Source organism: Podarcis filfolensis (genome assembly GCF_964270895.1).
Source record: "Podarcis filfolensis genome assembly, chromosome: 5".
Taxonomy (NCBI): domain Eukaryota; kingdom Metazoa; phylum Chordata; class Lepidosauria; order Squamata; family Lacertidae; genus Podarcis; species Podarcis filfolensis.
In genome coordinates, this window is record NC_139608.1 from 76501557 (window position 1) to 76527069 (window position 25513).

Here is a 25513-nt window from a genome sequence, read left to right on the forward strand (position 1 = left end):
CCATTCACATTCAGAAGTGGTACTTACTGTCCAGCATCAAGATGCATCATGTGAATCTGCGGATCAGGTAGCTCAGCTCTAAAGTCATTTCCTAGGTTACAGGAGCAGCGTGGCAGTGCTCCCTAGTGAAACAGCAGCTCCCAAAGCTACTCCAATAATGAGGGATAAAGTGAAAAGCCACCTACCATACAAGGATGGCATGACTAGATTAGGGAAACTAACTGTGGGTATGCTCTCACATCTATTAAGGCTGCAGCTAATCCAAAATTTAATCATGTTTTTAAAATATTTCTCACTGGACTCCTTCGTCCCTATAACCATGTGAACTCTTTTCATTCATTTTACCATTCCTGATTATTCTGGTTTTTCCAGTTAAAAATGCCTATTTATTCATTTATATATTCTTTCCTCCCAGTTCCTTATTTTTAGGGAATTTTCACCATAGTCTTAACTAAATAACAGAGTCCTGCTTTTATGGCATGCGTTTTAGACTAACAAATGCCTCACTCCAACAGCACCTATGGCTGGGAATGAAGAGAAGGATTCAGATTAAGAGAATATGATATTACAGATCCAACTGTCCTTCACTTTATCTTAACTGAGGCTTTTGTGCTTTCCTTTGGAGCATGGCAGGAGTGTCCCCATGACATGCAGTTGTCATATTTTATGGTGAACTGTGGTGTGGGAAAATTTGCTTTTAACGTGGTTTTACAAACGTTAGCTGCTCTGTGTGCAGAAGAGTACGATGCAATAAAATAAATTACCTCCACCTTAAAATTCAGTTCTGCTCTACTGTAATATTTTCTTTCCTCCCACCTATCCCCTGAGGCTGACAAGACAAGGAGGAGGACAAGAAGGTGTAACTTTCAGCATTGCATGGGAGAGGGAACTTCAGGAGAAGCCTGCTTTTTCTCTCAGCGCTTCAAACTGCCTCTTCTGCACAAATATGAAATGGACAGGAATGCCAACGTCCTTTGCAGCCAGCTACCCGAATATACTCTGAACTGACCCGATGATTATTATTATTTTGAATTGCCTTTTACATGCACCTCAAGTCAATTTACAAATATATCTAAGGCTAATAATAGTTTTTAAAAGGGTGCAAAAAACCAGCTAAAGACAGCTGCTCATTTTGTGCTGTTTTTAAACCTAAAGCTAGTGCTTTTTTCCTTAAAAAATGTTTAGGGGTACTCTCATTTTCCTATTCATATTGAAATACTGCCCCTCACTGAGGTCAGATTCACAAAATGTTTAGGGGTATGTGTACCCCTGCATCCCCCCAGAAAAAGCACTGCATATGGCAGAGACCTTTCCACCCGGCTGGAAAAGCTAGTCAAAACAAAAAAATGTATTTGACTGCTTCCAGAAAATACAGATTGTGGGTGCCCATCGTCTTTTGACAGAGATGCTGCCACTCTGTGAGCAACTGAAAGCCCTGCCACGGAGCGGGCTTCCGTATTTTAGGGACGTGAAGGAAGAGCTCTCCTGCAAAACACAGCGACCTCCTGAGAATATGGACCAGGCTGTCTCTCAAGGAACACTTCTCATTATCCCCAGAGCCGGCATCGAACATTTTTCCTGCACGAGGCTTCCCCTTCGGTGGCGGTAAAAGGTGATAATACATAAAAGAATGAAGCAGGTCCTTGTCCTTGGGTGAGGCCCCAAATCAGCTCCCTGAGGTGGCCCTTTCCCTCTGCTTAACGGTAGAGCCGGCCCTGTCTGTGCCGCTTCCTCCGTACACACAAACACACCCAATTTCTTCTTTTATATATATGCATATATACATACAAATATGTGCCCCTTTATCCTTTCCCTGACCCTTTTCTTCCTCCCTGCCTTCCTCCCTCTCTCCTCCCCTCGGCTTGCACAGGCCCAGTAATCAGATGAGGCAACCGGATTATCTCTAGTCCCTCTGCTGCCAGTCTCCATTTTGTTTCCTCACAGCCTTTGGGGTGGCAGGCACTCCCAAAGTGGCTCACCTGGAGATGTGAAGAGGGGGGAAAACACACACAACACCTCGGGCTATTTATTATTATTATTTTATTCCCCCCCCCTCCCGCGCGCCCTCTTCCCTTCTCGCTTCGAGGGCTGTTTTGCCGCCTTCCCTCAGCCTCATCCCCTGGTGGCCGTTCCCAAAGGGAGACTTCGAGCAAGAGATCGCGCGCCATTCCGGTCCTCTCTCTCTTCGCCTATCAAGCATCCTCATCCTTCGTGGGAATCCCCCAAGAGCTGGAGGCGTCTGCGGCCTGGATGTGAAACCTCCGTGACTTGGAGGGAAAGGTAAGGTCTGCGGAGGCCGGCGCTTGTTTCCCTCTGCCCTCTATCAAAGAGGGAGAAACCTCGTCGGAGAAACCTCTCTTCTTTTTTTACGAATCACACAAAGCGTGCGCTTGAAAAGGGGCTGTCGAGGTTTTCCCAGGGAAACCTAGCAGCGACTGCGTTAGCCATGATGGGCTTCCTTTTCCCAGCGGTGGCGGGAAAAAAGAGCCCCTTAAGACGCCAGTAAGGAAACTCGCCAGATTCAACGCGGATTCACAAGTGTCTTTTCTCGACCCCCCCCCCCTTGCCAGATGTGTGCCAGCTTTTGCTTAACTATCCCTTTCGTCCCGTGGAGGATTTCCAAAGTTTGATTTGTGCGTTTCAGGTTGTCCGCCTCTTGTCCTCATCTTCGTCCCAGCTTAGGCCACTGTGGCGGGGGGGGGGGGATGTAATTTGCACATGCTCAGGGGCACCCACGTCTACTTTTGAGGGTTCCAGAAAACACAGGTTGTGGGACTGAGTTAACACCCTTCTGGGGCTGGGCCATGTGGCCCGAGTCAAGTCTCTGCTGTGCTTGTGTTGTATAGTGATTTTGTTTCCATTCTTTAATGTTTTAGGGATGCTCAGCTGGGGCGCTGGAGGTTATATGCTCTACCTGTTCTATTTATTATTATTATTATTATTATTATTGATTGACTTTATATACCACTCTGTACCCCAGGGTCTCAGGGTGGTTCATAGAATAAGATCAAGATATAAAACCACAAAATACATGATAAAAATAAAAATAACAACCCACTAGGCCCCCACCACAAAAAGCACATTTTAAAAGGGCATAGGATGTTGAATTATTGCTGTTGAGTGTGGTCTGTGTGAAATGGGAGGGAACAAGCACTCCCCTTTTTTGCTATGAGGTCGCAACCAATAACCTTTGAATTGCCCCAGAATTATAATCAAGAGATATGCTGTGCTAGGAGTGCCAACATGGCCCCACGATCATGGGTGCCCGGGGCTGTGGGTGCTGTGCAGCATGCATGGCCCTGGCACTGGAATTTGTGGGTGCCCGGCCCCTTGGAGAAATTTGTGGGTGCTCGGGCACCCGCGGCCTCAGGGACTTGGCACCTATGCACTGTGCAAATATTAGTGCTGTACATTTTGTTACGCCCCCTTCTGGAATAAAAATTGACACTTCCACATTGTTTCTTCCTTAGATGGAATTCACTAAAGTTTTGGTGCTTTTTAAAAACGGCAATCTGGAGATGGATTTCTGAGATCTTTGTATTGTTGACTTTAAATGAGACAAAGTTTTTTTGCTGGTGGGTAAATGTAGACTATGACGGCAGATACTATAGCTGGGAAAATGTATTGATTGTGCACTGGCAGGAGGTGTGCATTCAGTTACTGCCCTGTGTGTTTCTTTAACTAGCTTTTGCTTAATTGCTGGAACCAGGAAAAAAACAATATTGGGAGGGCTCAGAAAGAGCAGCATGCATGATGCGTGAATATGTGTGAAATGCTTTTCCTTTTAAATACATGGGTCCAACAATGGGGGTTGGGGGTGTGAACTGGTTATCTGGGAGCAGGAGGAGAACCCTCTGGGTCCCAGCATTGGCTCCTCTGCTTTTAAGGGCAGTGTGGTTTGCAGAGATTTAGCAAGCAGAGCTTTCCCAGCATAGAAAACATATGGTGGGAGAGAGCATATCTGTTTAATCTGGCTGCAAGCACAGAGCTGGTAAAAATGTTGGCAACCCTACATGCAGCTTGCTCTTGAATACACTGCATGCCCACACACTCGTTGCTCCAAAAGGTGCAATACTGCAAGATTTGGCAGTTTGTGTTGTGCTCACTGAACTAGAGAACTGCAGGAGAAAAGTCAAACACGTTTTCTTTAGGAAAATTGCACCTTTGAAATGTTAAATTATAGGAAAGAGTCATTGCTGAATGCAACAGGCTTGTGCGTTAGGAAAACATACAGGACAACTTTCCAAAAGATACCTGCATTAGTAACCAATGAATTTTTAAGTCAAATCTTACAGCTGTTTTGTGCCTAATAGGCACAAATAGGATCTGAATCTACACAGATATTTTTTAAAACGCTGTGAAAATGCCTTTTTAAAAAAACGTAAAGTATATATGGAATCTGCCATTAGCTTATCAGCTCCATCTAGTGTCACATTTGTATAATGCACTTAAAACACACTTAAAACGTTATATTTGCAGCTGTATAACTGAGTCCATAATAAAGACACCCAAACTGTACTTTAACAGATAGTTAAGGAGGCATCTTGGAAGTGAAAGCCATACATAAAAGTGGAAAGAAGGCTACCATTACAACAAAATTATATGCATATTTACTCAGCTTGCACTGATGGAACATACTTATAAATTATTGCATCCAGAACTGCAACATTAGTTGCCAGTATTCAAAATCCTGTAATAAGTCAAGATTGAAGCAATATCATGCTCCCCCCACCACAATTATCATTTTTTCATATTTTTTAAAAATGCTACTTTTAATACATATATTCTACACATTTTTCTTATTTCCAGGAAATATATATTATTTTTAAGAAGATGGTGGCAATTAGTATTCCACTGGGGATTAGAGAGGCCAGATGCAAAGAAAGACAGGACTCTCCATGCCACCTTTAATAGCAGAATTCCAGCAGATGCAGCTTAATGCTCAGAGGTGAGAAGAGCTGTGCTACCAAAATTTCTCCTCTCTATACAACTATTAAAGGTACAGGAGGCTTCCTTTTTTGCATCCTAGTGAGGATTGTGGTGGTTATGTGGTTTCTAGATTAATCTGACAGCAGCTTGGAAGAAGTAACTTTTTTATTTTCCAATGCTTCCATTATAACTTTGCTGGAATATCATTCTGGCTAATATAAGATAGATAGATAGATAGATAGATAGATAGATAGATAGATAGATAGATAGATAGATATAGATAGATAGATAGATGATAGATAGATAGATAGATAGATAGATAGATAGATGATAGAGATAGATAGATAGATAGATAGATAGATATAGATAGATAGAGATAGATGATAGATAGATAGATAGATAGATAGATAGATAGATAGATAGATGATAGATAGATAGATAGATAGATGATAGAGATAGATAGATAGATGATAGATAGATATAGATAGATAGAGATAGATGATAGATAGATAGATAGATAGATAGATAGATGATAGATGATAGATAGATAGATAGATAGATAGATAGATAGATAGATAGATGTTGTTGTTGTTTAGTAATGTCCAACTCTTCGTGACCCCATGGACCAGAGCACGCCAGGCACTCCTGTCTTCCACTGCCTCCCGCAGTTTGGTCAAACTCATGTTGGTAGCTTCAAGAACACTGTCCAACCATCTCGTCCTCTGTCGTCCCCTTTCCCTTGTCCTCTCAATCTTTCCCAACATCAGGGTCTTTTCCAGGGAGTCTTCTCTTCTCATGAGGTAGCCAAAGTATTGGAGCCTCAGCTTCAGGATCTGTCCTTCCAGTGAGCACTCAGGGCTGATTTCCTTAAGAATGGATAGGTTTGATCTTCTTGCAGTCCATGGGACTCTCAAGAGTCTCCTCCAGCACCATAATTCAAAAGCATCAATTCTTTGGCGATCAGCCTTCTTTATGGTCCACCTCTCACTTCCATACATCACTACTGGGAAAACCATAGCTTTAACTATACTGACCTTTGTCGGCAAGGTGATGTCTCTTCTTTTTAAGATGCTGTACCTAATGTCAATTTAAACAAGAGGCTTGCTTTTAATTTTAACAATGGTATATCTCTATCTTCTCCATAATGGTGGTTAAGAGACAGGGCCAGCTCACGCATGAGTCAAGGTGAGGCAGCCCCCTCAGGCCAGAGATCCAGAGGGCCAGCAGATCCAGCCTCCAATAAATGAATTGCCTGCTGCTGCCACCACTGCAATAGCTTTGGTGTGCTCCTTGGAGGTTGGATCTGTCACATCTTTGGCAGCCCTCCCCCCCCATGCCACCTCTATAGCAGTTTCTTGGCAAATAGGAGGCTCTGCTGGTCTCCCACCCCTAGAGAAGAAATGGTGGAAGGCTGCCCTTTGGGGTCTTCTGGGCTCTGCATCCGCCTGGCATGATTCAGAGCAGGCCCCTTTCCCACCACAATGGCCTTTGATTCCCACTTCAACCATTGGGTAAGGCTGACGTGATTCCCCTTCCCCTTGTTTCTTCACTCACCCTCTTGTTCCCGATGTAGATCTTTATTCTTCCCCTTTTTCGTTTACTCCTTCTTCCCTGGCAGGGGGAAAGCACCATTTTGTGGTTTGCCTCAGGTGCCAAAATGTATTGGACTCACCTTAGTAAGGGGTAGTACATACACGCTCAACTCTTGACAGCTATACTCATTGGCTTGGATCTGTCAATAGGCCACTAACACGGCAGACTGAGCCTTCGTATCGTCTCAGATAACACTTGGTAGCGTAGTCAGTGCACACATCCAACTTCCAGTCATCACGCATATGGTACTCAAGTGCACACCTGCACCAAGTCTAAAAGTAAGGCTAAGCAATGCAGTGCTTTAGTGCACATCCTTCCTAGCAGTGCAGGAGAAGGAATTTAAAAGATTTCCCAATGCTAACACTATGAAGCTAGGCTGTGGAGCCTATGAGGGTCCTGCAGTCACCTGTGTGGACATTGTTTCTAAACTATGTGGACTGCAGGGATCAGGTGTGTGGGAAGACATATGCCACACAACATACTACAAAGCCCTAAATGCCCTACCTGCCAAGTTTAATAAGTACAGCATTTAACTTACTAATTTCATACTGTAGCCATGCCCATACAAGAGTTTCTAACTTCACTGGTTCAGTAAATTAGTGGTAATCCAGAAATACAGTGAAGTAATGTTTGCAAATTGTGTGGGGTTTTCCACATTGACATTGGTCCCATCAACTGCTGTGCTGGACTAGTGGGAATTAATATGGGCACAGCTATTGTTTAAGTAGAATCGGTGTGTCTGGATACCAGCTAAAAGCTGATCTGTGCATGCAGCAGGATCAGGGATGAATCTACACACTGGGGGCGGGGGGGGACACTATTAAAAATTCAGAAATTAAATTGTTATAACAAAATAAAAAAACGCTATGTAAAAATCACATCGAATTTTTTTTTGCTCTCCACCGCCATCTGGTGTTGCATGTTTATAACACATTCAAAACGTTGTTGGTTGACTAATGTAGCAGAGTCCCAGGTCACATAGTTTCCACCCACCTAACTATACTATTATGGTGGGAATATCTGTATATAGAAAGCTAGGGCACCAGGGAGAAGGCCAGCCTAGAACTATGCTCCACGATATGCTAGTTTTCTATGTTCAGAATGTTGGATGTTGGTGGTTCGTTTTTTGTGGGGAAGCACTTAAATATGCAATTGCTACCTGCACTTTGAATAGCACAGTCCATTCACCACGTGATTCTGTTGCATGTGTAAATCAAGTGTCAAACCCCTTTTGCTAAAAAGTCACACTTCATCTGACAGTACCGGTGCTTGAAAAGTTAGTTTTAAACAGGAGAATGTTATAGTTCTAGTTAACCTTGTCCAAAAAGGAACACCTGTGACTCTTCACCAGCCTGACTCGTGTCTGCATCTTGGCCTCCCTCATTCCACGCTCCTGCTTCAGCTTCTGCCCCTGATTCTGGACTTCTCTCTGCCACAGACTCTCCCAGCTCACTAAGCCAGGTTACCCCTTCAACTTCTGATACCTCCTCCTCCCAGTCTTCTCTCTCTTCTCCCTCTGACCTCTCATTGTTGCCCCACCACCAATCCCCAAGCCTTCTTCCCTTGGGGGTTCCCCACTGGGTTACTTTCACCATTCCTCCTTTTCATTCTAAGCACTGGACAATATCATCTGCATTCAAGTATAAGAGATTTGTACTTGAATACTTAATCAGGTTTCATAATTCAAGTTTCACAAGCCCTGCTGCACACACCCCTCAAGTGCTTTTGCCCAAGTGGAAGATGGAGAGTTTAAGTGTGTAGAAACTACTGGTGCCTGCATAGCTGGTTAGTGGCCTGTTATGGAAGTAAAAGTAACAGTTGCCTCCACTGTTCCATCCACATTTGCCTCTGGCTGCCACACCCACCATTGGCATGTGGTGCCCAGAAAAGAAGCCCACAAGGAAACGCAGCCCACAGTCTGAAAAAGGTCGCCCACCTTTGCTCTAAACCAGCTTCCTTAAGCAATGCCAACACCGGCATGTCACATGGATATTGAAACCAGTGATCCACAGAGCTTAAACTCAGTTATCACATGCATTTCAGACAAGGGCATCTGTTAAACTTTATTTATTTGGTATAAATGATGGGAAAATGGGGAAGAGTTTAGGAAAAGTCAGGAAGCAGGGGCGGATATAGAACATCATGAATGGTTCCCTCACACTGGGCACTGGGCACTGAGCTGAAGGGGGCACTGCAACCAGGATGTTGTGCATGTGCCGAGCATAAGGCAATAGGCGGGGAGGGCATCGAATTTTATCCTCACACAGGGTGCCACTGAAATTTGAAAGAAGGCTGAGGTTGAACCAGTTCTCCAGTTGGAGGTCCTGTCTCACTTATTATTTTGAGAACAAAGGCTACACAATAAAATTGGATTGGTTTTATATAAGTTGAACACATGCTGCCCCCTCCCCTCAAAGAATCCTAAGAATTGTTGTTGAATTCTGACAGATATCCCTTAGAAGTACAATTTCCACAGGTTCGTTTGAAGAAGGGTTAATGATAAACCAGTTTTAAGTCTCCAGTGTAGATTTATTAGCCTTTCCATTAAGTCTCTGTCAGTTCCCTCCTCCTTAATAGATGGTACCTATTCTTGCCAATTCATGTTAGCAGAGCAAAATGGCTGGGCAGTGCATGCCAAAACCCCTTTGTGCAGGTTGGGGTGTGTGTGTGGATTGGGCAGAGGTGTCCTCAGAGTTTCTACCTGCAAAGTGACGCCAGTGTCACTCTGCTGGCCTGGAGTTCCCAGTGGGACCACTACTGGCAGCAGCCCATAGAAAACCCCCAAACAGGTGCAGGAGGGGGTTGCAGCAGCCCAGAGTGTGCTGGATCCTGAGCTGGCCCCACTGGCATTGTGAGATGTCATTGGGCCTGATCTGAGTCTGGTCATTGCACCAACTCCATGCTCCACCCCACCCACTGGCACCCTCCACCCCAACCAGCATGATTGGCAGGGCTATGGATGCAGTGGTGCCCTCCCTGCTCTCTGGCCAGGGTTTAGGCTGCAGCTTTAGCCTTGTCGTACAAAAGTATAGATTTAACACAAGTAGTAAAAAATCAGATATATCATATAACTTAATTCTACTTCACCAGTACTGGCACAGTTGTTAATCCAATTTAAGAATGTGAGAAGAGACCTTTTGTACAGTTGTAGTCACAGCCCCTTTTCATTGTAGCTATGGAACACCACTTCATATTCCTTGGACAGCAGCTGGTGTCAATTTAATTTACACTCAGCCTGCTCCTGTTCCACTTTTCTAATTGCACAAGGGATTAACTAGACAACTTCACAAAAAGATTACAGTTTGATGAAGAGGTCTTTCATGTGGCTGCAGGTGTTCCTCTTCATCGGCACACTAGCAGGTCTCTCTTTTTTGAAACAACAACAACCCAAGTGCGTGCACATTCAGACTTTATTGATCTCAGTGCTAAGCAACACCAAAGCTCTTCTTTATCTACAGTTTCCCTTCCTACCTAAACTCTTTTTCAATCGGCAATTTTAATGTTCACAAGCAGTAGTAGTGCTAGGTGAATAGATGTGGGGGAAATGACATTTCTCACTACCACAGCCACCACCTCTATCCAACCAATGCTACTCAGTTCTCCCTGCATAGCTGGCACTTTGATTTAATTCTTAGCTGTCTACAGCAAGCCAGGGCCCACAGCTTCGCTTCTACCTCCCTGCATGATTACAAACAATGGATAGCAGAGTCTTTTTCATTATTGCTGTTGGGTCATGACGCTTAACATTCTATATCGGTGCAACTGACTTTCTGGAGGTATAGGCTGCTTGAAATATCTCTTAAGATCCCATGCCTGTGGTCCGCTGCTGTGTCCCACTCTTACAGGGCTAGTGAAAGTTGGCAGTGTTTTGTTTTTTGTTTTGCTCTGACGCTAGAAGTTGGTTCTGTCAGTTGGCTTTTCCCTTTCTACTGAGGCAGCATCAGCAGTCAGTTATAGCCCTTAAATGTCATTTCTCTCTTGTGCAGTGGACTTCCTTAGGGTGGCAAGGAGCAGGGTTTATATAGATATATACCCCATTCAAAGGGCTTCTTGTTAGCAGACTTCCCCCTCACCTGGCATCACCAATTGTTTACTTCCTTCAGCAGTCTACAATGTGTTTTACAGAGTAGCGTAAGCAGAAGGGAGGGGCACTGAAATATCTGCAGTCTAATATTTCACAATGGGGTGACAAGGGTGGGGTGGGGATTTGAAAACATCAGGGCTAAGGGGAACAATATGCCCAAATTTGTTTGACTTGGAGGGAAATGTAAGACCACAGTTGGATGGAGCATCATCCACAGAAGCAGTTTGTCCCCTAGCTTGTGTTGACTGTTACAATTGTCATTGAAGTTGCGTTAGGGTGTCCAAAGCACATTATGCTCCACAGGCAATGATTATTGCATGAGTATCCTGGTTGGATGTTTATACTGCTTACCCCAGGGTCCCTAACTTTTGGGGGCCCAGGGGACACATACACAAATCTAAGAAACTGATGTGGACACCAGAATATACCCATTTCACAGAAGAAAAGCTAGTGAAGCTCAGTCATAAAAAAAGAGAAACCAAGCAAAACACGCGTATCTCAGAACAAATGAAACATTAAAAAAAAACCAGGCAACACCCAACAATGACACCCCCCCCCCGCCACCCAAAAAGCCCCCATGAAAAATAAAAAAATTGGGCAGGGGCCTTGGTGGGCACCAAGGTGTATGTTTGAGGGCAGTATGGGACCTGTGGATGCCACGTTGGAGACTGTAGGCTCACACAATTAGACCATACACACAACCCTATGCAAGCATTGCAGGTGCTTCAGCATGAAGCCCCTCCCCCCTCCTTTAATTGCAGCCATTTAGTACCAGTCATCTGCAGTTATGACCCTTCTTGAAAGAAACATGAATCGGTAGCGGCCAATCTGGTGAGATGGAGCCCATGCAGCCCTCATCTCACACTGCCTCCCTAGTGTGAATTGCCTAGTTAGTTTTTTGCTGCAGTTCTCAAATTGGATCAAAGCTGGCTTCGGGAAAATGCATCAAACGGCAGTATTTCATGAGAAACCACAGGCTAACTCTGCATTCTGGGTAATGTGTGTACACAGATCCAAAAACCAGCAGTGGGAGCACATTGCAACCAGAGCAAATGGCAATTGGACGCAGGCTTGTATAGGATTGCATTCTTTAAAAAAAGGAAAAGCACCCTTTAGATATAGATCTAAAAATAAGCAAAACCCTGGCATCAACACCTTGAAGAGGGGATTAACTCAGTTAACTTTTGTTTCTTTCTCACTCTCATGGCTTCCAAAAGAATAAATAACCACCTGTCAATATTTGTGTTCCAAAGCTTTCAGCATAATCTGTGAAGATTAATCCTATCAGAAGTTGCCTCAAGCTCAGCAAGTGCTGTATAAAAAGCTCCCTTTGCTCTCAGAATATTTAATCATATGGCAACTGAGAATATAATGTCAGTCAACCTTTCCCCACATCCTAAATTTATCTGTACTTCTGAAATTACAGTATATTAAACTTGATCCAAACTTCCAGATTATTCATCAAGATGCCCAGGTAAAGTTTCGAAAGAACCTCCAAGAAAACTTATTGGCCGATGTCAGGGAACTGCCATCAGTGCCGGAGAGAGAGAGCAAAATCCAGAGGGATTCCAGAGAGCGTCCCAGGATTGGGAGAGGCAGCCCATCGTCTGGGGAAGAGAATTAGCGTAGCACCAGTGGAGAAGGGGGGCAGATGGGGGAAGCAGCGAGGCGGTCCCATGACTCCTTGCCGGGGACCAGCGGGGAGAGTAGGGGTCCTCCGCTGCCTACGCCCTCCTTGCGCAGAAGGCTTTCGCGCAGAGAGAGTAGGAGGAGACTAGGCGTCAAAGAGCTTCTTTGCTGGAAGAAGTTTAAGAAACGCCCACTTACGGATTCTGCCAGCGATTGAGACAGCCACGGGTGAGTGGCTGTCCGGACAGAAAAGGTTCACTCAGGCAACCCAGCCAGGTGTTTGCACCGGCTTACGCACGAGCAACCCCTAGAACCATTACAGCCTAGTAATTACTAGGGTAGCTTTAGTCTTATTTTATTTATTTATAGCATTTGTACCTCATTCTTCATCCAAAAAGTATCCCAGAGTGGGTTACATAAAATCAAAACAAGACATTTTGTCTTTCGAAAAAAATAAACCAATAATTGACTCATAATACACATCTTCAAAATATTGCAGAATCTCACCACAAGTAAACAGCTTTTTCCTTTTTCTTTTTTAGTACAGGTGCTAAATTTATGCAACGAAGTGTCCGAACATAAAAGAGGGCTATCACAGATTGAGGAGCCATTTACCGCATTAGATTCAATGGCACATTTACATCTGCCAGCAAATGCTTCCTTTGGTTTCAAGGTTCTGAAAATTGAGGTGCACATTAAATTTGATGGCACATTAGACTTGAGTGAATACAGTATTTTTATTAGGTTATTCAGAATCCCCAAAGCTTCTGATAAATGGAAACTGAGGTTTGACATTTGTAAGCGTCTGCTCGCTGTCTGTTCTTTAATTAACAACTTTCCCACAGCCTTCCCAGTCAGCAAAGTGTAGATATCCTCTAACATGCACCAATAACTCCTCTAAAAGTAGAATTTGCCAAGCATGGTAGATTTGTGTTTTTAAATGGGACTTTGCACCCTCCACCCCGGCTGTTCATCCTGTATTCCCACAATAATGCTTGTTTAGGCTAGAAAAAATGGCCTGCATTCTCATTCTGAATGCTCCATTCCTCGGTTTGTGAGCAGAAAGAGCGGTATATAAATTTAATAAATAAAATAAAATATGTTTGATTTGGGGATTTTTTTTGGTGGGGGGGAGTGTTATTGGGTTGTTGTTGTTTATTTTGATCATCTATATTGTGGTTTTATATTTTGATTTTGTTCTGTGAACTGCCCTGAGACCTCTGGGTATAGAATGGTATATAAATTCAGTAAATAATAAATAAAATAAAGAGCTCTTCAGAGGATTTAAGTAATACGACATATATTTAAAAGGAGGGGAATCTCCATTAGTCATGCCCATGATTTGGGAAACTGTTGGAATTCTAGTTCAAACCATAATGGTTGAAACCCTTTCATGTTTTGTTTTGTTATGTTTATTTACAATGACCCTCATTGCATAATCAACTTTGTCCAAAACTTCCTTCTCGCTTTGCATAATATGGCAAGATTAGCTAATTCATGTATTTTAACAGCTGCATGTGGTGTGATATAAAACAGTCACATTATGTTTACAGAATTGTAGCGTTGGAAGAGAATGCAGGCAATCTTTTGCCCAACGTGGGGCTCGAACCCACAACCCTGAGCAGTGGCGTAGCGTGGGGGGTGCAGGGGGGGCCGGCCGCACCGGGCGCAACATCTGGGGGTTAGGGTTAGGGGGTGCAAATCCACGGGTTAGGGGGCGCAAATCCACGGGTTAGGGGGTGCAAATCCACGGGTTAGGGGGTGCAAATCCACGGGTTAGGGGGTGCAAATTACTTGCCTTGCCCCGGGTGCTGACAACCCACACTACGCCACTGACCCTGAGATTAAATCTCATGCTCTACCGAAGGAAACTCTTATATGCATGTTATACCCAGTTTACAGTCTCTCACAGAGTATGATATGCAGGGACAAGAAGAAAGCATGTGTTAAATCAAATTGGTAAGGATTCTAACAGAGATGCCCAGGTGTAACAAAAACTTTAGGCCAAAGTCTCTCTTCCCATTTTTCATGGAGTAGTTACTAGAGGTCTTGGTTAACAGTTTTGTTTAAGAAATCGAACACATAACCCATATTTTAACAATTATAGCAGAGCTTTTCAAATTTTTTATGTTGAGGACACACTTTTTAGACATGCATCATTTCGCGACACAGTAATTCAGTTTTACTAGCAAACTGGGGGGGGCTGCCCGCTCCCTTTCCAGCCTCGGGGGGAGCACAGGGAGCGTTCGTGCGACACACCTACACATTGCAGTTGAAACACTAACGTGTCACGACACACCATTTGGAAAGTTCTGAATTACAGCCTTTATACCTGTCTAGTGTGATGGATGTGGCTGGGTTTTTTGAGGTGAAAGTCGGGTCAGGTTCATCAGTCACCTTTAACTGGCGTTTTTTTTTGGGGGGGGGCAGAATCAGTGTGCTGTGTTATGACAATTACGGGACCAAGTCTGGGCCCTTGATGACCTGTCCGATACCCCAGCCCTGCCCAAAACGGCCTCAATATCTGTCCATGGGGAAAAATTAACCAAGTGCAAATGTTCTCAGCTGCTCTCCAGCCTTTCAGCAGCCCACCTGAATGGAGCTTGTGGACCACAATTTGGGAACCTCCAGTTTAAAGCTTGTTTTTCTGTTTTAAAAAAACAAGTCTGCAAGCTCTGAAATAGAATACGGGCAAATATTCTTGCTGACCTACATTTAAACACACATTGCCTTTGGTTTATTTGCTCGAACAAGATTATTTCAAGCGCAGCTAGAAGTAAGAGGAAGGTCAGTCTGAGCATTAAATAAAACCTAGCGCAGTGATTTGATTAGTAGCAATTTACCATCTGGAAGGAAGGACATTTTAAAGGCAGCTGCATTTGGAGACAAAATTGCAGGTCATTTTTGTTTTTTGTTTTTAAATTAGAGAAACTATATTACCTGTCAGAAAAACAAAACACTTGCGTAATCCTTTCGGTTACGTGTACGAAATCCTCAGGATTAGCCACCCCACCTGACACATCAGGAGCAGGGAAGGAGAAAAGATGGCTGATTCCCAAATGCTGATATGCAGCTGGCAATGGCTGATGAAACAAAACAAAAACTCAAATAGTTTTTTGTGCGTGTCGTGTCGCCCAAATCTCATTATGAACACGGAAGGATGAAATTATTGTATTAGCTTGTGGCAGGAGCAGGAGGGGAATTTATCTTTGATTTTAGTCAGAGATCACCCCTCCCCACCCTGCAGCCTTGTCTTAATGTGCTGTATATGCATAACATTCCATGAAAGATATTGAGAATGCTTAGCAAACACAAATTAAACCTTGGGGTGGATGGGTGGGAAATCTTATTCCCTTGTTGTGATTAAGTAAACAGAATCACAATTAGATTAAGGAGCCTTCAAAGTCGTACACAGGTGGCTCTCCAACTTATACTGGGGTTACCTTCCGGAGATGGCACCTGGAGCCAAAATTGTGTACAAAGTGCATTGGGTTCAATGGCAGCCCGGACACTGAGACCCAGCGCCGAGGGCCTTCTCACAGTTCCCTCATTGCGAGAAGTGAGGTTACAGGGAAACAAGCAGAGGGCCTTCTCAGTAGTGGGGCCCGCCTTGTGGAACGCCCTCCCATCAGATGTCAAGGAAGTAAGCAGCTATTCTATTTTTAAAAGACATCTGAAGGCAGCCCTGTCTAGGGAAGTATTTCATATTTAATGCTTTATTGTTTTTAGCACTTGATTGGGAGCCACCCAGAGTGGCTGGGGAAACTCAGCCAGATGGGCGGGGTATAAATAATAAATTATTATTATTATTATTATTATTATTATTATTATTATTATTATTATTATTATTATTATATTGGATTGCCAAAGTTTTTTCCTCCAGGTACCTTCCCCCTTTCCAATTTCTTTTGCCAAGTGCAAAAAGCTGAATGTGCACAAGCTAAATGCCCACAAGGTGCAAGTTACCTGTAGTGAAGTACTGATCAGTTTTAAAATAGACTAAATTCCTGTTTTATTATTCAGATTTTTGTGGGGAAGGAGGCATGTTTCATAATTTTTAAACTGAGGGCTTGAAATGATATTGTTGATGGTTTATCCCTTCTCAGTAGTTTGTCCAGACTGTAAATATGCTGCATAGAAGTCTGGACAAGTTATTAAATTACAAGGCCTAGCCTGGTAGGTAATTGGCTTTTGACAGCACTGGGGTGTGACTTACCCCTATTCCCTGCATGTACAATTTGTGACCTACAGAAACTGAACAGAATCACCACCCAATGGACTTCATGGCTCTTCTCTCCCTCCCCACCCCCTTTGTAGTTTCTAGAAAGTTTTTAGAACTCCATACATGTCGAGCGGACTTTTCTTATTTTCAGGTCCAGAGCACAAGAAATATTTGTCCGCCCCCCCCCCCCGATACTTGTGTTGGAAGAGATGGTTTGCTACCGCCATGTATTATTTAAGTAGTGGTGAAACTGATGTTTTGCATAATCGAGAGATTTTGGTGCAGTTCACAAATTGTGGATTCTTTTGCACACTTCTTTCTTCACAAGCAATGCTTCCCAGAAGTTGCTGGTTGTAATCAGGGTGTCCGTAATGAGCTTACGAACAGATAAGAACCTAGATACAGCAGCCTTCTACGAGAGTCAATCTTATAAGTAAATTAAAATCACACTGCCCTTCTTGGTGTAAAACAAGGCATGTGGTTGCCTTGGTGTTAAAAGTAGAGCTCCTTGCCCTCTATTATTTCTGCACAGGCTTCTGTCTCATGGACGCTGCTGTTATAAAGTCAGTAATGGTTTCTGGAAGGAGGTCTCAGTAGTCTCCTTAGATGTGGCAGGCAAATAGGTTCCTGTGAATCCTCTGTGGATGCTGAAAATGGTACTACAGTGGTACCTCAGGTTAAATGATGATGATGATGATGATGATGATGATGATGATAATAATAATAATAATAATAATAATAATAATAATAATAATAATTTATTATTTATACCCCGCCCATCTGGCTGGGCTTACCCAGCCACTCTGGGCGGCTTCCAAAAAAATATTAAAATACTGTAATACATCAAACATTAAAAGCTTCCCTAAACAGGGCTGCCTTCAGATGTCTTCTAAAAGTCTGGTAGTTGTTGTTCTCTTTGACATCTGGTGGGAGGGCGTTCCACAGGGAGGGCGTCACTACCGAGAAGGCCCTCTGCCTGGTTCCCTGTAACTTGGCAGTGAGGGAACCGCCAGAAGGCCCTCGGTGCTGGACCTCAGTGTCCGGGTAAAACGATGGGGGTGGAGACGCTCCTTCAGATATACTGGACTGAGACCGTTTAGGGCTTTAAAGTACTTAATTCGTTCCGGAGGTCCGTTCTTAACCTGAAACTGTTTTTAACCTGAAGCACCACTTTAGCTAATGGGGCCTCCTGATGCCGCCGTGCTGCCGGAGCACAATTTCTGTTCTCATCCTGAAGCAAAGTTCTTAACCTGAAGGACTATTTCTGGGTTAGCGGAGTCTGTAACCTGAAGCGTATGTAACCTGAAGCGTATGTAACCCAAGGTACCACTGTATTGGTTTCTTGACTTCTAGCAGGCTTTGCCCACCATTTTGTTTACCTGAGTTTCCCACACTTTTTCGGTTCATATGGAATGGGGAAATTTTATTTCCAATTGGTTGAAATTTGGAGGGCTTTCCAGCATTTAAAGCCACAATCTTCTACCAGTTGCATGGGGCGGCTAGGTGATGCTCACTCCCAAACCCCACAGGAGAACTCGAGCTAATGGGATCATTTTGTTGGATGGAGCCCAGAAGCTTTGGCATAGAGTTTGATGGGAAACCAGATTTCAGAGCTCAAGTGTTTCTGCTTGTGGGTGTCAGTGGTGCTTCTCAGCAAAAGCAATGCACATAGCAGATAGTTAACAATTTATTGTCAAAGATAACACTTGCAGTCGCTTCTGCAGCTTTGGATATCTACACACACCAGTCTCAATCTCAATCCCAATTTTCCTGGGACATCCCGGAATTACAGAAGCCATCCCAGCTTCTGATTTGATCCCGTAATGTCCCATTTCCCCCCTCCGGCGCTGCCACCACCAAGCTTGGAGAGGAGGATGAGCCAGTGCTTGCAGTGGTGCTGTGCTCTCACACAAATGTGGCGCCAAAAGACATTCTCATCCGATGAATGTTGGAGGGTATGTAGCTTAATGGCTAGGCAGCTATTCCCAGGTCCATGCTCTATGGAGCAGTTGCAGCAACTGGGGCATAACTGTCAACCGTCCCTTATTTGGCAGGAAACTCCCTTATCCCAGTGCCATGTCCCGCTGATGTCTCTTATTGATGATGTTCCTTACATTTCCCGGGTTTCAAAGGAAGCAGCTCCTCTCCCTCCCTCCCTGCTGGCCACGGAGGAGGGAGGCTCCAACTGTGTTGCTTGGCTGCCTGGCCTGCCCCCCTCCTCTCACCAGCCTCGGCCCCCGGGAGCCCCTCCCCACTGGGACTGGCGGGAGCCTCGGGCCCTTCCGCCGCCATCCTCCTCGTGGCTGCCCAACTGAGTGTCTCTGCCTGGGGCCTCCCCTCTGCCCATCGCCGCTGCTCCTGCTAGGCCGTACTGCGGCTGTGCCGCCGAAGGACCTGGATGAGATGGGTGGCCTTGTGCGGCCTATGAATTGCTGAGGATCCTTGAGAGGAGAGCAAGGGCAACCATAGAGAAAGCAGTTCAGAGAGAGGAGGAGGCGGAGGCGCAGGCAGGTGTTCCAAGGGCTACAAGGGAAGGACCGCAAGCGCTTCTCCCATAGATTTGTAGTGGTAGACTAGCATAGATGGTCTGATTCGCGGGTTTACTTCGGGCGCTATTTCCCCCCCCCTTCCTCCCGCCCCGCCTCATGGAACTGAGAGCTGCAGATGGAGCACGAGAGAAAAGATACAGAACTGCAGCAGTGTCTTTGTAGCTTGGACTTCGTTTTGTGTGAAAAGTGGTTGCTGCTGGTAGTTATTTAATTGCAGTGTTTCATCAGCTGGTGTCTTGAGCAGCAACCTCTGGAAACGAAGGGCTAAAAACCAGCGCTGCTCTCCCAAATTATCTGGTCCCTTTTAACTTTGTATTTCAGCTGGTTGACTAAAATCCCTTATTTTGGCTGCTGATCCCTTATTTTCGAGGCTGCTGGTCCCCTATTTTCAAATCTTCATAAGTTGACAGCTATGAACTGGGGACCACTCCCCCTCCTCTGGTTTATATACCTTCCCCCAATGGGCTGCACGCATGTAGCTGGAGACTAAACCTACATGGAAGCTGCCTCTGCTCTTCCCCCTTCAGTTCTCTCCTGGCTCTGGGAGGCAGTGGTTCAGGAGAGGGTGAGGAAGCACCCAGCCCTTCACTTGTGTGCCTGTCTCTTCTTCCTCCAGTCCTGACATGTCCCATGCTTCTGATTCTTGCCTCTTGGCTGGTATAGACTCCCCACAAACCATTGCCTCCCTCTAGTGAGTCAGACTCCGTCCCCCTTTCCCCCCATGGCACACGTGTCAGTGTCCTCCTGCCAGTCCCTGCCAGTGGGGCTCCCAAGACTAAAAGAAACTCGTGCTTAGAGAAAAATAACTTTAGAGAAGCCATTTGTGGGGTGGGAATAGTAAACCCTTCTACCTTTCCAGAATAAAGCAACAACACTTGCAATAAGTTACTTGAACTTGGGACGAGGGGGAACTCTTGAGACCTGCCAAGCTCTGTCCTAAATATCTGCACCAGCATCTGACCTCTTGTCTATTTTACTTCTGTGGTGCCATGCAATATACAGAGGGAAGTACTATCCTATAGGGATGGCCATGGAGATTCTGCACAAAGGCCAGTCTATCTGCTTGGGAGGTAAGACTAGGGAACATAGAGAACAAACTAACTCTCCCTTTGTGCAAACAGCTCTCCATCATCTGTAGCCTGTTGGCCTTACTTTGCACATATTCAAAAAGCAACGACTTTGCAGTTTGATCAATCTGCTGTTTTTACAGGCTGAACCTCAAAAGATTAGCCATGTGTTGTTGTTGTTTGTATTTATTGTTGTACATACATTCTGTTTCAAAAATAAAACAGGCTGTTCATTTTTTAAAAAATCACATATGAATTCAAATATGTACAGGTGTGGCGTATTCAGGTCTTGTTTGAATGCAGGGAAAGTGGATTAACACTCAGATGTGGGCAAGCCCAAAGCCGCCTCTACCAAAGCCAGCTTCTAAGCTGGGTGTGAAATGCATCAGGATGGATGAACTGTCCTAGTGAATAGGATAGGGAACCAGGGAAGAGGGCCTTATTTGCATATGTGGACCTGAGTGAAAACTATCTACAGTATCCCCCTGCTGGCCCAGGATGAGAACTTCAGTACATAACAAGGGCCTTCTCGGCAGCGGCGCCCTCCCTGTGGAATGCTGTCCCACCAGATGTCAAGGAGATAAATAACTATACAACTTTTAGAAGGCATCTGAAGGCAGCCCTGTATGGGAAGTTTTGAATGTTTGTTTTTGTATGTGTTGGAAGCCGCGCAGAGTGGCTGGGGCAGATTAGTAGCATATTATTATGCCAGCCAGATTGGCAGCATATTATTATTATTATTATTATTATTAAGCATGGAGGGGCATGCTGAGTAGAGGAGAAGCTGAAGCAAGGAAGGCAGGTTGGGAGGAAGAGAAGGCAAGGAGAAGATGGGTGTCTATTACCCCTTCTGGCATCACCACCCAACACTTTAGCCTATCTATGAAATTTCCTAAGCCTTTATACAACAGGGGCGAAGAATAGATGGTGGCCTGTCAGGTGTTGCTGGTCTACAGTTCTCCCCATCCCTCTCTATTGGCCATGCTGGAATGAAGTTGATACTGGAGTTGGAGTTGAACACCTGGAAGCCAGACCAGCAGGTTCCAATCCCTGCTATACACTTTATAAAGTATACGCAAATTTATTTCTTAAAAATAAAAATGGGGTTTTTGTTGGTTTCTGCTGTCTGGATATTGTTTTTGTTCCAGTGTGTTTAATCTTTTTTGTCAAGATGGAAAACTTGGCTCTTTATCTGAAGTGTCAGTCAAATACAACTTTTAGTTTAATACTTTAAAGATGAACTTTGCCAGTGCTTACTCTTGAATAAAAGATTAGCACTGGTGCATTGCTAGGCTTTCCTAAGCTCTTTGTCGACAGCAACACGTGCTCTAAAAAATCTCCTCCCAATTCTCCATAATTTAATTAAATCCTTATGTATTTCATCTGCCTACTTTCCATTTTCCAAATTGCTATTCAGACCCTGCAGGTTATTCAGAGTTCCTTTAAAAAACAACAACAATTTTTTTTACAAGATTGTCCAGGGATTTCAGTAATTTGCCACCAGATCAACATCAGCAATCAAAACAGAAAATCTAATAATAATTCAGATTCTATATTTACTAGTACATTAAATAGGTCACTGCTTTAATCATAACTCATAGAGGAGACACACACGCACACATGCATTTGTTGGTTTCAAGCAAAGCAGTTCAGTGCAATTAGCAAACGCATTTCAGATCCGCTTCTGAAGCTAAGCCAAAAATAGTGGATGTTAATTCCATTTCTATCCTAATCCTTCTTCTGCTTGTCTAATGTTTTGGTACTCATAAGTCATAACATGTCCACTTCAAATTGCATGTCTTCCTGTTTGCTGTGCCCAAATACAGATTTGTTGCAGATTTCCAAACATAAGTACCATATTAAGAGTGAATTCAATGTTTATATTATAATTTTTTGCTTGGAAACTGGTTTCATAACACTGCGATTGGTTGTGAACCTGTCAGCCGTGGAACTAAATGTAGTCGCCACACAGGTGCACACACACACACACACACACACACACGTTTAATCTTACTCCTAAATGAATATTCTCCTATCATGTTGCCTCCATGGCAGGAAAGTTCCACCTTAATAAATTTAAGGGATTATATCCTACCTTTTGACTTAGAAAGCTGTCAGGGTGGCTTTCAGACTAATTTGTAACCATCAAAAAAGCAGCTGAAAATAAACAACAAAATTAAAAACAGCTGAACATTAAAATATAATTAAAAACCTGAAAAAACAGGTGGGTTTTTCCTAGCATCTAAAAAGAAAAGTCTCTTGCAGAATAGAAGCTTTTGACTTGTTAAAATGCCAAATAAGTAGCAGGGATTACGACATATGTGAGCTGTAGTATGGTTGCATATACACTATACATTTAAATACACTATACATATATGGTTGCATATACACTATACATATATGGTTGCATATGCACTATACATTACATTTTCCACACCTCCCACAAAATCCTAGGAACAGTGGTTTGCCCCTCTCATATCATCCTCAATGAACTACAGTTCCCAGGACTATTTGGACGGGGGATGTGAGTATATGCACGGCCTTGGGTATGACTTTATTTTAGAACCTGCGCAAAGCTGTTTTAACATGTGAGCTGCTTTTAATTGTCTCTTTTTTCCCTTTCTTGCCCTAGAACTCTCCTGTGCCATGGAAACAAACAGCCACCAACTCCACCCCCATCAGGAAACCTTGAACTCTGTTTGCCACAGCACTCTGAACCTGAACTATCACCCTCTCTCAAAGAGCTCCACAAATTTGGCCGGCGTTGGGCGAGTAGGTTCTGAGGAGGGACACAACAGCAGGCAGGAGCTGCGAAAGAGCCTCAGCAGCTCTGCCTGCCAAGCCCAGGCGAGGGAGAACGACCTGGGAAGCACACCTAGCTCTGCATGGTCTTCAACCCGCTCGGAAATTGCATCCACTCTCCGAACTGTGAGCAGCCTGTCTCCAAGCGACAGCGTGCAGAGCACCACCAAAAGCACAAACCACTTCCTGGGTGTTGAGCAACCCCAAGCTTCTGCAGGAGGGGTTGGCCCTAGGACACACACCAAGAGCAGTACCGCTGAGGGTGTGTCCGCAACCTGTGATGCAAATCTGCAGCAGGTGAGCATGATGGAAGCACTGGGAGCTGCTGTCCAGAGAAGCCTTTCTGACCTAACGTGCAGCTGTAAGCAGCAGAGCTCCACTCCCCACATGGAGACAAGTGCCACATACTCTGCTATGCGCTCCAGCAGCAGTTACGGGGCTGCGGCAGGCAGCGTAGCATTCCCAAGGCCGAGATATGGATCAGACACATGTGAAAATGCCCCCAGTTTTCAAAGTCACATGAGCCGGGCCCCAAGTTTGCCTAGAGACCAAGATGTGCCCACTAGCGTCTTTGACAATGGTGCTGTATCGCAAAACGTGAACGTTTTTGCGGACCCTGGAGCGTATCACTCAGCTGTTCTTGGGCCGCATATGCCTGGTGACCACTTCTCAAACAGGGCTATGTACGCCCAGGGTGGAATTGTGTATAGCAACTTTGCAGCTGGCATGTACCCACCTGGCATGGTGGCCATCCATAATAGTACTGCTCTTCCTTATGGCATGAGGCCGGAGTCTTCGATGAAGATGGAGGGGACCGTCCCAGCCTATTGCCATTCCTTGCCCATCCCTTCCGTTCAGTTCATCCCAAGGTTGGTCTGCTCAGTTAGTGAATCGGGGAAAGGACAAGTGACCCCCGGGTATTGCCAGTCCTTGCCCGCTACTGAAACGGCAACACTTCCGAAGCTCGTGTCGTCCGTGAGTGAGTCGGGCCTGGATGCAAAGCGCATCCTGCGCTGCTGCAGTGTGCGTGGGGAGCACATGATGCACATGCAGCCTTGCGTGCAACCGAGCAGGGCCCAAGAGGAAATGAAGACGACGTACGTGGTGTTGAATAGCCGCCAGGACGGCGTCAACGCTGTCCTGAAGACCAAGGACACAGGGACGATGACCTCCATGAATGACCTCACCCGGGGATTGCAGCCCCTTCTCGAGTGCAGAGATGCAGAGGTACAAACCATCCCAACGAAGGAATGTAAATCTGCAGCAACGAGCCCCTCGGTCGCAGCAGAAGGCCACCCTCATGTGTTCCCAGAGGTTAATCTGGAGCCCGAGGCAGAGGGGGAGAAGTCTCCGGTCCGGGAGGTGAGGTGGGACGATGAAGGCATGACATGGGAAGTTTACGGTGCAGCTGTAGACCCCGAGGTCCTTGGCTTGGCCATCCAGAAGCACCTTGAAATTCAGATAGAACAGTTTCAGACTGAACCGGAAGAGATCTCTAGGAAAAGTACTGAGGAGCTGCCAGCTAAACAGGAAAAGAAAACCTCTTTCAGAACAATGATGCATTGCCTAAGAAATCCAGGCTGCTGTGCCCGTTCCAGCACAGCAGTGGAATAAACTTTCCTAGCAGACTGCAAGACCATTTTTTTTTAATAGTTGCAAATAAACACGGGTACACAATATGGAGTCCCTTTGGAATCAAACTGGAAACTGTGAGCTGGTCTAAAATAGAACTCTGCAAGGCAGAGGCTCCAGGGACAGTTTTTAGTACATATATCCCTGATCTACATGTTACTCAGAATGAAGTAGTAGAATTTTGGACTGTTTCGTTTCAGATTACAGGTGGGGTTGGGCTCTTGTTTTTGAATGCTCTCCCACATGAATAAACCCTAACAACATGCATTGAACTAGCACATGAGAGAGAACTGTGTTAAATCTTCCTCCCCGTTGTGCTAGTTTGCTACACTTAAAGAGTGTTTTTGAGGATGTGTGTATTGTTTTTAGGGGGAGGGCACTCAGTTTAATCAGTTGTCTTGGAGCTATGGACTCATGTCTTCCTGACCCCTTCCTTGCTGCATAGTTTAAATATGCTTTAAGTGAAATAAACAAATAAAATACTATTATTCCTCAACCTGTAGCCTAAAGTGCTACAAAATTATATAAATTGTTAAAATATATTATTCTCTTCCTCTACCCTCAGCTTGAAGTGGTCCAGAATTGTACCACCTTATTTTGAGTAATGTGTAGATGTATTAAAAGAAGAAAGCCCAAATACCTGCATTTTATATATGGTATTGCTTTATCCAGGTGATCTAGCTCTGAATAATACTTCAAGCAAATACTATGTTTTTCCGAACGACGGCTTGAAGCACATCATTGTATTTCCCTGTACATGTATGAATTGTAAGAACCTTTTAAAAACCATGTATAGAGAGAAAATACTGAATTAGTGTTAAACTTTGGTCCCTGCATTTGTCTTACTGCAACATTGTGCAGGTAGTTTTAAATACTAGAATTCCATTTTATACTTTTTACACAGATGGCATGTAGTAATTTATGAAAGCACATAATTGAGTACACTCCTTGTTACTAGATAGCTTATTGAATTACAATGCTGTGTACAATAAAACCTGTGACTTCA

General features: G+C 44.4%; 1 protein-coding gene across 2 annotated transcripts; it reads left to right on the top strand.

The window, feature by feature from the left end:
• Positions 1–1954: 1954 nt before the first annotated feature.
• GPRIN2 (G protein regulated inducer of neurite outgrowth 2) lies at positions 1955–25513 on the top strand. 2 transcript variants are annotated; one of them, XM_083614756.1, is made up of 2 exons: positions 1955–2280; positions 22706–25513. In XM_083614756.1, the coding sequence occupies exon 2, from the start codon at positions 22720–22722 to the stop codon at positions 24487–24489; it is 1770 nt and encodes a 589-aa protein (XP_083470882.1). In that variant the 5' UTR covers positions 1955–2280; positions 22706–22719; the 3' UTR covers positions 24490–25513. The 2 variants fall into 2 exon arrangements, with proteins under 2 accessions (XP_083470882.1, XP_083470883.1); XM_083614757.1 differs by lacking the exon at positions 1955–2280 and adding an exon at positions 11860–11979.

Excerpts from the sequence above, each read along its gene's own strand:
- GPRIN2 (XM_083614756.1), top strand. The coding sequence starts at position 22,720 with ATGGAAACAAACAGCCACCAACTCCACCCCCATCAGGAAACCTTGAAC.